This window comes from Dendronephthya gigantea, unplaced genomic scaffold, assembly GCF_004324835.1.
Source record: "Dendronephthya gigantea isolate DGI-Jeju-01 unplaced genomic scaffold, DenGig_1.0 000027F, whole genome shotgun sequence".
In the NCBI taxonomy this organism is placed as follows: domain Eukaryota; kingdom Metazoa; phylum Cnidaria; class Anthozoa; order Malacalcyonacea; family Nephtheidae; genus Dendronephthya; species Dendronephthya gigantea.
The window spans coordinates 2,199,842-2,213,601 of record NW_021163037.1 but is presented as its reverse complement, the minus strand read 5'-3'; the positions used below and the strand labels follow the sequence as shown (position 1 = coordinate 2,213,601).

Genomic DNA, 13,760 nt, shown 5'->3' with positions numbered 1-13,760 from the left:
GTCGTACATAATTATAATAGTACCCTCGCACGGGGCGGGGATAGATGTATAATGTAATCCTTTAAAATGAAAGGGCAATTTTTCCCCTTGCTTCTGCTGGTAAAAGGCACCACAGCTGGATTCGCGGCGTCACGGCTGTTGTATGTATTGTATGTACACTTTATTTAGAAGAGTAACTAATGTATGTAAACTTTATTCTGAAGAGCAACACAACGAGAACAACTGATGAGACCTTCTACCGAAAGATTTAATATAATTTATTAATGTTAACAACTTCTTTTGCTGGGACCATCGAATCACATTCCAAATACTTTAAAAAACGTTGGAATACCAAATCTGAACTTATGTATAACGTCATCAGTCATCTGGCCAAAGTCATTTGCAAGACTCAATGCAATCACACTCACGCTTGGTCGCACGTTAACCAGCAGAACTGTAAATAAGGTAAGAGATTATTCCACTTGTAATTAAAAGTAAGTTGTCATTTCGTGATGTCCTTCTATGACTTCTAACAACTACCTTCTAACAAAGAGAAGTCACCGAAAGCACGTTAAAGACTGGTTCTCATATGTCGTAATTCATCGGCGATGTTCTACGATTCATCGTCATTGACCATTGAAGTAAATAATTTCTTTCGATAGACAAAGCATTTTATGTATCAATAATCACCAGCAATAGAATATTACGCATCGCCGATGAATGGCGATATATGAAAACCAGGCCTAAGCAAACAATGCGTCTAAGTGGCAAACAATTTTACTCATCAGTGGATGACATTTTGACCGCGCAACAAATACTAGCACCGTATACGATTTTTGGACAGGTATAAGAAGTATTTATATACCAACCTGGAAATGAATCACAACTGACAGCATTTGAACTCTTCGATACAATACATGAGATCACAGGTGGATCAATATAGACCGGTTATATAATGACCAGGTTTTAAGCACGACACCATCCCTTTCTTGTTGTAGTCGAATTTTGTGCGAACGTTCTCGTTGTAGCAAGACGTGCATGAATTAGGCGCGCCTCTCGGCTTGCAACACCACGCTTTCTCGATGTTGTGCAAATTATTTCCAGATGAACGATACAGGCCTGACAAGTAGTACCCATCTGTACACAAATTCCATGTCTTATCCCTATAAAATATTGAATAGAAATTATTATAACAGGCCCCGTTTGGAATAGTTCTAGGAATATCATGCAGGTGGGTACGTTATTTAGCTATTTTTTTATTTACTATACGTATTACGCCTATAAATATTGCGACGTACTTATCAAAGCTTATGGTCCAATCTACCACTAAGCATTCACTCTTCAGGTTCTTGTAGCCTTCACAACACTTAGCTTCTTCCAGAAGCTGTATACTATCACTGGAGGGCAATGAAGTTTTGCTTCTGTACAAACCATTGATGTAAGGAGACGTGGAAGGACATCTCGACCATCCAGTGCTGTCAAAACTTCTCCACCAGTTTGCATTTTTACACGAGCCATTAGCTAAAAGCAGGGTTACAGAAAAGCAACTTCGGTTTCAAGAATATTATTAAGAATTAACGGATGGTGACGAATTTCATCATATTTAAATATATGTTGTTCACATGAAGGTAGCACCAGTATAACAAACCTTTGGATTGACATGTATCGCCTTCATAAGGTTCCGCACATTCACAACGAAACGTATTACCCGTATTTACGCATTTTCCGCCGTTTTCGCATGGAAAAGAGTTGCATGGTTCGACTGTGTAAAAATAGATAGGGTAGCACATCGGAATTTGTCGATTCTTGAAACACGACATGTGCATGAGCAATGACAGATTTATTGATCCTGCACTGATATCTGAAGTTTGCACCCCAGCTAATAATAATTGGTACTATTATGAGAAACAAAAGGCTTACTTCTCACTCCACATTTTTCTCCTTCGAATCCTTCAGAGCATTGGCAATGAAAGACAAAGTTTTGCATGTCGCTTAAGCATTTCCCTCCGTTTTCACACCGAGTTCTGCTGCAGAGGTCAACTTAATAATGACAAAATATGTTATTTTTTACCGTCGGGTTTGACTGGGCCCTGATGGATGTAGAATTTAAAGATTATTCCATTGGGTTTCCTCTCCTTATATAGGAGATGTACTAGTGGTCCTTTTAACGACCAATATATAGGCTAATTTATATCATCTGTGTTCGTTTCATCCAGGTATACTTGCCTCTGAATCGACAAGTGTCGCCTTGAAAATTCTTAGCACATTTACACTGGAAATTGTCACTCTTATTTACACACGTTCCACCATTTTCACAGGGAGAGAGCTTGCATGGATCAACTATATAAAAACAACAAATTATGCAGATATATGAATTATCCAAATTTTGTATCATAAAATATAGCAATTTCGTATCATAGGGAGTTCTTCGTTACAAGGATTCTCAGTTTTCCATTGCAGTTTGATACGTAATATCCAATCATCTTCCAGGTGTTCTGAAATAACCTAGCTAACAGCTTCGACAGGTATTTTATGTGCATAAAATTTAGGAAAGCGAGCGAGGAGTTTATCTCTGTCTTCCCCTGCCCCCCCCCCCCGTAAGGGGTGTAGCTAGACTGCTTAATTGGGGGGGGGGTGTATATTCATGTATTCATGTTTATACTGTATACCGTAGAAATAATATCGTACAAAAAAATCAATCGGGCATAAGACGAATATATGAATATACACCCCATTAAGCCTCTAGCTACGGCCCTGTACAAAATCACCTTTCTGCATAACATCTCGAAAGGTCGAATATGTCCATTTTAGGGGGTGGTTAAATCACATTTGACACGAAGTTGTCAGAAGACACTGCTACACTACTCTTTAACTTTGCATATTTAAATTAATGATTAACAAAAAACTGTTGAAATAAAATAGGTAATCAATATTGATATGAGCTAAATAAATTCTTTTCTTGCTAGTTTTTTCCAAATTGTGATGTTCTATATATTTCAACTAGTTTGATCAACTCGTTGCATTTCTAGTAGGTCAATAGACCGTCACCTTTTTCTGCACACGTTTCTCCTTTGAAACCTTTAGGGCATTTGCAGTAGATCTCTTCTTTCGCAGTGTCACTAAAACATTTCGCTCCATTTTGGCACGGAGAGGTATTGCAAGGGTCGAGTATCGATGACACTAAGGTACCTGCAAGGTAGGAATTGCTGCCGTCATTACAAGCCAATAGAAATGCATATGCGTATGCCTAGAATACGACTTGTTACAATTTCACTGGTGGTATTCTTGTCATAGTAAGTAATCGTAGAGAAACACAGTGCTGCAGAGTGACTAGATTGATTGTATAATTGTGCATTATTAAATTAGGTTTATGGGACTAGAGGTCACACATGGGACTGCAGGGGACTGAAATCCCCTAGCATCTGCATTAAGGTGGGTAATATTTTTCTCACCTGCTTTGATGCCGCAATCATCTCCATTGTATCCTTCCAGGCAGTTACACTTATACTCTTCGCCATCATTCTCACACTGTCCCCCATTTTTACATGGCGAACTTTCACATGGATGCACTATTAAGAATAATAGTATAAATAAATTTTACTTTCGATAATCAGTGGTATCATGGTAGTCCAATAAACACGAATTTCTAATAGGGCTAACTGGCTCTTCAAGGTAGTGAGTGTTGCGAAACCTTGTTCATTCACAAATGATTAATCTGTGTGCATTCTATCCTTAACGTGGGTTTTACCGATATTATTTTTTTACCTGCTTCAATGCCACAATCATCTCCTTTGTATCCTTCCAGGCAGTTGCATTTAAACTCTTCGCCATCATTTTCACACTGTCCTCCATTTTTACATGGCGAACTTTCACATGGAAGCACTAATCAGAATAATAGCATAAATAATTTTGGATAATCACTGGTATCATGGTAGTCCAATAAACACGAATTTGAAATAAATTCTGCAAGGTAGTGTTGCGAACATCTAAACCTTTCGAAACTTCTTAAGCCCCCTATTTAGACATTAGATTTGAGCTTCAAAACTGATGGATAAATAAAACTACCAGGTTCAAAGCAGGGCGTCTAGCTAAACCGAACCCAAAACACGCTGTAGGCTTTCCACCCAAAGATGCACGGACATGATAATATTATATCATCGCTAACCTTTCTCTGAACACGTTTTTCCTTTATACCCCTTTGTACAGTTGCAGTAAAATTGAGACTTGTCACTTTGGCAAACGCCACTGTTTTTGCATGGGTTCTTAAAACACGGTTCGGCTGAAAGAGGAAAGTATTATCCAGTTACGATCATGTTACGAGACGCTACACCCAAAATAAAACGCTTCATCTACTATTTGCATTTTTAGTGGTATTCCACTGTGGTACAAATTACAGAGCATATCTTGATCTAATTGTATACAAATTATTATAAAGAATGGTCGATGCTCAAACTTTCCACTAGCACTAAAATCAATTGACATGCCCATACTGGGGAAGGGCTTGGGAATTTTTAGTAGAACTTTGTACCTATTGTTAAAATGCCTTTATTACTGTAATCTTCGTAAAAATTAAAATGCCTTTATTACTGTAATCGTTTCCCGCCTTCGTTAACATGCCTTTATTACTGTAATCGTCTCCCGCCTTCGTTAACATGCCTTTATTACTGTAATCGTCTCCCGCCATGTACAACAATAGTTGTAAAGGTGAAAATGTGCGATATAGAATATAGATCAATTTTTATCGGACGAGGGTCTTGTGTATAGGGGTACCATTATTAGTATATGTATGCAGGCTGCTCAAATACCATATAATCGGCAGTATCCTCTTGGCTCAACTGTAAGATAATCGACAGAAGACTTTGTGCCACACCATGCGTTCTTGTCCCACCTAATTGTACACGCGTCGTAAGAAACTCCTCCGTATGTGAATGGGAACACACAACATTCGCCATTTGTAGTTTTGATTTGACAAGCTGGAATTCAAATTGACAGATGACAAATTGAACGTTGCAACGATGCATACATGTACCACAACCTCCCAGGACAGGCTCTTCTACCTACGCTCCACGGCCCACGCTGCGGCGAAGACCCTGGTGAAGGATGGTTTGCGATTATTTTGTTACGCTTCTCCCGTGTGGGGATGGGTGGGACATGGGTGGGACACAAATAGCGCATAAATTACATCAGTTAAAACAGCGCGTTTCTAAGGACTGAATATCGAGCGCTGTTGTACTGCAAAGCGAAATACCCTGTGTCGTTATTGTTATTTGACCTCTAAATTCACTCATTAACGCCCAAATTCAGAATATATGACAAGCCTTCGAGTGTCTATCGAATGTCAACAGAACTTGTGACGATACTAAAACTGATTCTATCGACGATGATACAGTCTACACACACACTTTGAATCTAAATTCGGTTTATTGTTCTTTGGAGTTTTCTGCTGCGCCATACTAGCTGTATTTATTCAGTTTATTGTGTGAACTGCTATTTTTAGTTGCGGCTGAACGCGTGGCAGTACAAAGCCACCTAGACTGTCACAAGTGACCAGCCTTAACCAGGGTCTTCGCCCCAGCGTGGGCCGTGGAGCGTAGGTAGAAGAGCCTGGCCTGCGAGGTTGGCATGCACCAGTGGCAATGCAACACGAAGGTCAGCCGATACGAAGAACGCCCATGCATGACATGCATTAACATGGAAACTTACTTTTGAATTCGCAGACGCCGTACATTTTGTCCTTGTCATAATCAGCAGTCAGTGAACACCATGGTATCTTCGCGTCTTTAAATGTGCAAAACTCGTAGATTTTACCTTTGTAAGTAAATGGGATTACACAACAATCGCCGTCGTCTGTTACAATTGCGCATTCTAAAAGGATGAAAGATGTGACATTCACTCAAATGTTGATGCCTCCGGCTGCTTAAAGGGCCGAGTAGTCCCATCTATGTGAGTTGACTCGCTTTGCCGAGTTGACTCGCTTCGTATATTTTTTCCCTATTGTTTTAACATTACGATTACCGCGAGTTGTCACGCTTAGGCGTTATCCCGCTATTCGCTTACCGAGTAAAATCCTACTAACTCTATAGTAGTTTCTACGTTTAGAAAAATTGTGAAGTATATCAGAGTGATCAGCGATGCTCAATTTCTTATCGTAAAGTATAGGCTCAACAGTTGACTTTTGTGGCGATTTAATCGATTTAATGAAAGAAATAAGATTTTACGAGTCACTCTACAATATATTGCCATAAAACACGGTGTACGTTAATAGTTTGTGAGTATGAATGTAACATTGAACCTTCGTTTACTTAGCCTTGGAGTTATCCCAGCCTTAAATACTCGTGTATGAATATATCTACACTTATACCTGATTTCACTTCAGTTAATAAAGCAATTGCCACTGCACACAACATGATCAAGTTAACTTGCTTCATTTTGACGCTAAATCCTTGAGAACAAATATGGACTGTTATTCATTTATTTCAAATCATTAAATCACATATAATTATGTCACATTTGAAAAAGCTAGGGGAATAAATCGAAAGAAGTTAGTTTTCCGCATCTTTTAGTATGCATTTGACACATTCGTTAAATAACAATTTGAAAGATTTAAAGTTATCCGCGCGTAATAAAACGAGTAAGTTGAAAGCAGTTTGGGGAGATTCACCCATTTTTTCGCCATTTTCACGTTGTCTTTGACGTTCACGTCCTGCTTCACTATGTATACTCTTGCATTGCAAAGGTAAAAAATTTTATTTTGTTTGATCGCCATGTTAGATTCCTAGCGCAATGATGCATAATATCTATATACACGTCTATTTAGCATGAACTGATTGGAAGCGAAATTAAGCGATACAGGTGATATACTGCAGTGTCATTCCACTTTATGATACTGTTGAAAGCGTCACGCCCTTAGTTTTCGATTAAGCCAGCAACAAAATATTTTAAACCTCGTCTCAACAGGTAGTATGTTAAGAATCCGTCGTTCGGCGCATGAAAAGTTCGACGTCCGAAATTTGTCCGGAGTACCGAGTACGCCTCAACTATGTGCAATAGTCATGAATGAATTGCCCCACCCTGGTATTGAAACAATTTGCTATCCGGCCAAGAACCGACTGTTAGCAATACACGTCTATGGTTATCGTAGTTCTGGATGTAGTACTTGACTATTTCCTATATAGCTGTTATTTAAGCTTCCTCACGACCGATTAATCCGTATATATATCTATGATTTATTGAGAATGCCTAAAGAGCTGTTAACCGACCGACTCATCACGCGTTTTGTGAGTGACAGGATTATAGCTAGCTATATAGTCATCTGGAATATGCCGCGGTAAAGACGTAAAAGGATTCCCATTTCCATGCAAGATAATGTATACTAATGCATGAATTTATATAAATTGGAATCTCGGTCGGGTCGGGGTGAGCTATGCGTCCTCTTGAATAAATTCAACAGACAAGGATCGTTAAAACGCGAAGCAATAGTACTGAACATTCATTTTTTGTTGTAAAAATATACACACCCATATTACCCAACTATACACCAATAGAAAAGGACATCTAAGTATATTACGGCACAAGTTTTTATACATTTAACAATCGTGACGGTTATAACTTATGGATAAATATTATAGAGTGGATGAGAAATCATGCTTTCGACAATCAACAGTATAATTCAAAGGCCGGTTTTGAAACTCACTACCTTGAACATAGCAAATTCAACCTTTTATAGCATTACACATGTATACCCAAGGATAATGCCATATTATTCTATGTAGTATTAACTTGCACGGCTAAAATTATAAAAAATTGATGCTTTCCTACCTTCTACTGATCTTCCAAAGAGACCAAGAGCGTGTGTGCTTGAATTCGGTGTGTAGAAGCACTGTATGCCCCAGGCTTTGTGTATTTAAAGCTCGATTGCAGTCTCTTTCCCAGGCGCTTTGTTTGCAACCTCCCAAAGCACCTCCGCGCTTAGTGCTTTCTCCGCGAAGTACTTTAAAGAGCATGTGAACGTGGATGGCTCGATTGCGTAGTACAGGGTGAGTAAAAAAAACCTGACACCTTTGAAATTCAAATTAGCCGCGAACTTATGGCTGGAATTTGACAATGCCCATGCCAGACCCATGTGTACAATTAACAGGACGTGGTTAATTAATGCAAAAGTGTTTTGAACTAATTCAACGTGGCGCGTGTGCTAGAAAAACGATTTGATAAAACTGTTGTTTTTTATCTACAAAGCTTAGAATGCATTTTGTTAGCATTTATCTACAAAGCTTAGAATGCAACTTCCAAAGGGAGCAAACTTTATGTTTTAGGTTAATTAATGGGTTCACTTATTTGATATGCTTCGTATACCTATGAGGTATTTTAGGCAACTTCTGTCACATTACAGCCACGTAATTTGAATTTCAAAGGTGTCAGCTAGCTTTTTTTTACTCAATCTGTATAATAGACCTTTTCGGTAATTACGTCACAACATTTTAACATCACGTTTTAAATTTAGAACCACCTTAAATGAAATGGATTTCAAGTTTTACTTTGACGAGCAAGTAGCAACGTGCAAACATACAAATATCCTTCTTGAACACATGCATGGAAAAGATTTTTTTATTTTGACCAATAAATGTGGAAACAAGCCATAACACGAAAACGAGGCTCAGGGGCCAAAACCGCGAGCCTCGTTCTCGCGTTGTGTCGTATTTCTATACTTATTGGTCAAAATGAAAAATTCTTTTTCATGCATGTCTTGAGGAAGGATGTTTTGCATCTTTAACATAGCTCGTGAGAGTAAAACCTGAAATCCATCTCATTTAAGGTGGTTTGAAATTTAAAGCGATAATGTTGTGACAGACTGAAAGAGATGGCTTTTTCTTTTTGAAATGAGAACAGTCTGGACCCTTGGCCTGAATTTCTAGGCTTGCAGAGAAATGATTCGCTAGCGAAATATTTGCATGAAATTATGTTTTTTTCAAATGAGAACAGTCAAGTTATTTATTTATTCTGTCAAAATTGCGAACTCTTTCTCTGCAAGTGGAAATTCACCGCCCTTATATTATTAAAGTACCTGTATTTACCGTAAAAAATTAACATAAGTTCTAAATGTTTTGCAGCGAGTAATGTGTCAAAGTGATATATATATATATATATATATATATATATATATATATATATATATATATATATATATATATATATATATATATATATATATATAACGAAGATAATCGTATTTCGTTAAGACTAAAAGAGTGCTCAATACTAAATTGAAAAGCAGAGCTATATTATCATTTAAAATCTTAAAATTACAATGATTTTTCGCGATATATATATATATATACACCCATTTGCAAAAACGTTGGCCGCAGATAGATAGATAGATACTCGAAGTCTAATTAGAATTGCATATGAATACATTTGCAAGGGATTTCAATCATATTACACAACATATGCAATTCTAATTAGATTTCGGGTATCTATCTATATATTTATCTGCGGCCATCGTTTTTGCAAACGGGTGTATATATATATATATATAATATAATATATATATATATATATATATATTTACGTTTTTGCAAATGGGTAAATATATATATATATATATATATATATATATATATTTATATATATATAATAAATATATATATATATATATATATATATATATATATTTTTAAGTTGACCTATACATAACAACACACTTATACTTTATACTAGAAGAAAGATGCATGCTGTTAATTTCTATGGTTGTCCCCTATGCAGTCTCTACGCACTCACTACATTAGCATTAGCTTCATTGGGAAATTAAAATATCGAATGACAACAGTGGCAAGTGGCAACAGACATTTGCAGATAATGGTGATAATGGGCACTTCAGTCAAAGCACTACTTACACTATCAGATCCACAACCTTGCATCAGGTCGAAATATTTGCAGTTCCAAATCCACCTCACATCAAGTTTCACATCCTTCTGGCTTTGTAGGTATGGCATTTGGCAAATCAACTGGTTATCACACTAAATTTCTCAAACATACTGCCTGCATTAATATCAACCCTGACCCCTAAACAATCATTTTTTCAACATCTGTATTTGTGGGTAAAGAGAAGTGGGGAATTTTGAGAGTCTAAACCACCCACCCCCCATTGAACACCTTGTTTATCGAGAATTTTCGTTTATTTCTTTTGAGCGATTTGGCGGCCCTAAAAAGAGCCTGTTGTTGTTTGTCTTGTCCAGTGGTCGTTGGCTTGAAGAAGCGAGAACCAAAAACTTCATTCGGTCTCGTCTGCTTTCAGGTGCTTTTAATCTTCTTGAGATTTCGTTGTTGCAGTCCGGTTTTGTCGTGTGGCATGTCTGTTGATGAAGTGTCTTTAAAATTCTTTGCTTTTAGCACTTGCTGAATTCTTGAGAGTGGTCCAGCAGTTCAGGAGAGGATTGTACGTGAAAATATCGTTGTTTTGGAGTAAGATCCTAGTTTGTTATACCTATTTGCCCGCTAAGTTGCCTAATGGTTTTAGGATGATTTAGTAGCAAGTTGTGCAAGTTCGTTCAGAATACGTTGTTGTTTTATGTCAATTCGTCGTTCAGGCTATGCCTATATATGTAGGTTTGTCTTTGTCTGACTATGTATACAAAAGCTAAATTTACATTTATACAATCTACGCATTACGAATCTAAGCTAAAAATATGTTACAGATTTACACAAAATTTCCACAAAAAAGAACGATATAGGCTATTTAGAAAGAGAAATATGCTTTTAGCTACGATTGCACTTTCAACATCTGTCTTATATGCATCGTCATGAGCGTCAAGTCTTGTATTGGTTGTGAAAACGTTAGCCAGTGTGCTGGCGGTAATGGTAAATTACTTGGATGTGGAGCCGTCTTTGGGCCGGCGTAGAAGGCAGAGTCTATGTCGTGAGGGACTGTAGAGTCAACAAAATGCTGTTCAAAACGAACTGGCGAAGTATCAACGACGCGAGGTGAAGTTCTGCTTCGACTTCCTGGCGGTGACAAAGCCTTCGACTGCTTCCTTCTTGTTAGATCGCGACTCATTTTTCGGTTGAGATTAACGACTCAAATTCACTTTGTTTCTTTGATGAGATTTAAGCTTTACTTTGAATACAATTTGTAAGAAAACAAAAGGATTCTTCCCAGTAAAAAGCGTTCGTAAAAGCCTACGAACGAAACACTTTAGAACAAATATTGCTATAAAACATACGCAATCAAACCGCAGCAGATGTTTTATTTCAATTATTTGTTTCGCCTTTGTAATATTGACCAATCAGAGCACGACGTCTTGCGCGTGACTTCGCCCAAGCGTCCAATCAGAATGATTTAATCTACCCCACCTGCAACATATAACCAATCAGAACGCAGCAGTTATAAATGTGTCATGTGGTCTTTGTTTCGCACAAAGCCAAGGTTGAGTTATGACGTGCAGAAATAAAAATAAATGCATCCTGTCGTCACAAAGGGTTAGGATAAAAGGTCGGTATAAAATACCGGAACTAAACAGGAATGAACTCTGGGAAATGAAAGTGGAACCAGGAATCAAAAGAATCAAAATAAAACGCTGGAGGGCAGGGCCCGTTGTGTGTATAAAATTGTATTTCATTTTTTTATTATATACGGTTCATTTTATATCACAGAAGTGAAAGACGTTTTCATTTCATGATATTCTTTATGATGTACAGAATTATTTATAAATAAGAAAAAAATGATTATTTTGCACTTTTTTCTTTGTAGATGACAATGCCTTTGTCTATCAAGTCTGGTATTTCCACTGCAAGCCATGGGCCAAGCTGAAAAGAAGAAGGATAATTTAACAATTTCTTTTGGCTATAGGTTAATGCACAGTTAATAGAATATACGTGGTTTAGAGACTACATCAAAATACAATAGAACTCATTAACTATATTGGGGAACATTTATGCAAAATATTGTTCCTTATTCGTCACGTGTCTATTGTATTTTGAGCAAATAAACCAATAGTAAGGTTTGAGTTAACATGTTGTTCAAGTCACGGTTTTGGAGCTAAGCCAAGCCATTGCTATTTGTTAGTTGGGCAAAAACACAATAGACATGTGACGGATAAGGAACCATTTTTTGCATAAACCTGGACAATAACATAGATAATGAGTTGTATTGTACTTCTATCTAGTCTGCAAACTTTGTATATTCTAATAATCATGGTTAATGCCACAAACATAAAGAGTAAATTAAACTTACACCTAAAGCCATTGCGTGTGCTATTCCAAACTTCGGCACGTTCCTTGCCCATAACGGTTTAAAATGTTCCGTAAGACAAATTTTTCCACCTCTATAACAGTCTTAAATTTTAGCATCAAAGCATCCGCTAAATTATGAATGTGACATTAGGCATAATGGGTCATTTTTTGAACAAAATGAAGCACATATACCTGTACATTTTTGCTGTTTTCCCATCTAATTCTGGTATTGCAATCTCTGGAGCTGTAGTGGGATATGTAACTGGTATCTATGAGTGGGATAAATACATGTGAAGTGATAGAATGGTCATTCCTAACAAATGACAAAGGAATATTTACAAAAAAATAAAAAAATAACTTATAGATCAGAGCCACATTATAGGCAAAATATTGTCAGAATAGTTGCAAAAGTATTGCAGTTTTATTAGAAGGCATTCTGACTCTGGTTTGTAATGATAACTTGGTTACTTGACATTAATAGTCAACTTTCTCAACATTTGACACTCACAAATCACACTTTTTGCTTTGTTGCACTTACGTCAAACTCAATATCAAATTCATACTTTAGAAGGTTGTGCACATACCAACATTTTCCAAACCACCTGCAGACAAAAGGGGAAAACCTTTTTACACCTATCCCAAACCTAATATAACATACAATGTAAAATGCACACATTTGAAAATGAACAAAAAAGACATGCCTACCTAGTCCCTTCTTTATTAGATTCTAGGCGAAACCAATCATTATCTGCCTGTTTATTATTGCCAACATACTGAATAAAATAATCATAGATAGTACATTGTAAGAATCCAACAAGCATAAATAATTTCACACAATGGTCGATCCTGCTCAATTTTTTGAGGGTGTTTGGTGAGCACCAAGTGCATCAAATTTTGCAATTTTCAGCAACAAGCTGTTATGTAAATGTACATCCTCTGGTGTATACATGTGATTTATCACAATAATAGTGAAATATTGAAATTGAACTCTTTATAAACACCAAGAACACCTCTGTGTACACTGCACAGTCCTTATAGATTGTCCACTGATGTCATAACAGTTTCCACTTTCCATACATCTAAATCTTGGTAAAATGCCATGATGGAAGTCCACAGGCTCTTGGTGAAATATTTTTTTTCATGCTTCATAGGCACTATAGGTTTTCATTCGAGGGCAAGTTTGGAAGTATCTATTGTGCCTAAAATATCAGGCCCTTACTGTATATTATAGTAAGGACGAGTATATTATATTATATTTTCCTTAATAACACGTCATTTAATTATTTAAGCTCGAGTATTAAATTCGTCTATGTTGCACACTGGCACGCAAACAGCTAGAAACACTAAAATCTAATTGCTTATAACCTTAATCAGTGAACTATATTCTTCCTTTAACCGTATCACCCAGGAATCTTTATCTCTAGGCCCAGCTTTTGTCTTTAAAAGTGGAATTGCAGCAAGAGTTTTCTTTGTCGCTTCGTCCACCATTTTTGTTTTCTGAGCCGCCTACCATATGTTGCTTCGCCAGCGGTTTTGTGGAAACTTGTGGGAATTTG

General features: G+C 37.0%; 2 protein-coding genes across 3 annotated transcripts; both read right to left on the bottom strand.

Moving 5' to 3' along the window:
• Positions 1-241: 241 nt before the first annotated feature.
• On the bottom strand, positions 242-11,179 carry LOC114523347 (fibropellin-1-like). Of its 2 annotated transcripts, none has more exons than XM_028544242.1 (14): positions 9,870-11,179; positions 6,341-6,421; positions 5,683-5,844; positions 4,785-4,952; positions 4,145-4,258; positions 3,745-3,861; positions 3,432-3,548; positions 3,028-3,168; positions 2,206-2,319; positions 1,900-2,019; positions 1,628-1,741; positions 1,278-1,500; positions 849-1,142; positions 242-433 (listed from the first exon to the last, which is right to left on the bottom strand). In XM_028544242.1, the coding sequence occupies exons 2-13, from the start codon at positions 6,405-6,407 to the stop codon at positions 914-916; spliced, it is 1,686 nt and encodes a 561-aa protein (XP_028400043.1). In that variant the 5' UTR covers positions 6,408-6,421; positions 9,870-11,179; the 3' UTR covers positions 242-433; positions 849-913. The 2 variants fall into 2 exon arrangements, with proteins under 2 accessions (XP_028400043.1, XP_028400042.1); XM_028544241.1 differs by lacking the exon at positions 9,870-11,179 and adding an exon at positions 7,798-8,296.
• Positions 11,180-11,572: 393 nt separating this feature from the next.
• LOC114523397 (ubiquitin-fold modifier-conjugating enzyme 1) lies at positions 11,573-13,700 on the bottom strand. The gene is made up of 6 exons (XM_028544297.1): positions 13,570-13,700; positions 12,910-12,977; positions 12,743-12,806; positions 12,397-12,473; positions 12,206-12,296; positions 11,573-11,778 (listed from the first exon to the last, which is right to left on the bottom strand). Exons 1-6 carry the CDS (start codon positions 13,690-13,692, stop codon positions 11,698-11,700), a joined length of 504 nt encoding a protein of 167 aa, XP_028400098.1. The 5' UTR covers positions 13,693-13,700; the 3' UTR covers positions 11,573-11,697.
• Between the last annotated feature and the right edge of the window lie 60 nt (positions 13,701-13,760).

Excerpts from the sequence above, each read along its gene's own strand:
- LOC114523347 (XM_028544242.1), bottom strand. The coding sequence starts at position 6,407 with ATGAAGCAAGTTAACTTGATCATGTTGTGTGCAGTGGCAATTGCTTTA. Across the intron at positions 5,845-6,340 it reads ATTAACTGAAGTGAAATCAG|AATGCGCAATTGTAACAGAC; the intron begins GTATAAGTGTAG and ends TCATCCTTTTAG. Across the intron at positions 3,862-4,144 it reads AAAAACGTGTTCAGAGAAAG|TGCTTCCATGTGAAAGTTCG; the intron begins GTTAGCGATGAT and ends TATTCTGATTAG.
- LOC114523397 (XM_028544297.1), bottom strand. The coding sequence starts at position 13,692 with ATGGTGGACGAAGCGACAAAGAAAACTCTTGCTGCAATTCCACTTTTA. Across the intron at positions 12,978-13,569 it reads AATATAGTTCACTGATTAAG|TATGTTGGCAATAATAAACA; the intron begins GTTATAAGCAAT and ends TATTTTATTCAG. Across the intron at positions 11,779-12,205 it reads CACACGCAATGGCTTTAGGT|CTTGGCCCATGGCTTGCAGT; the intron begins GTAAGTTTAATT and ends TCTTCTTTTCAG.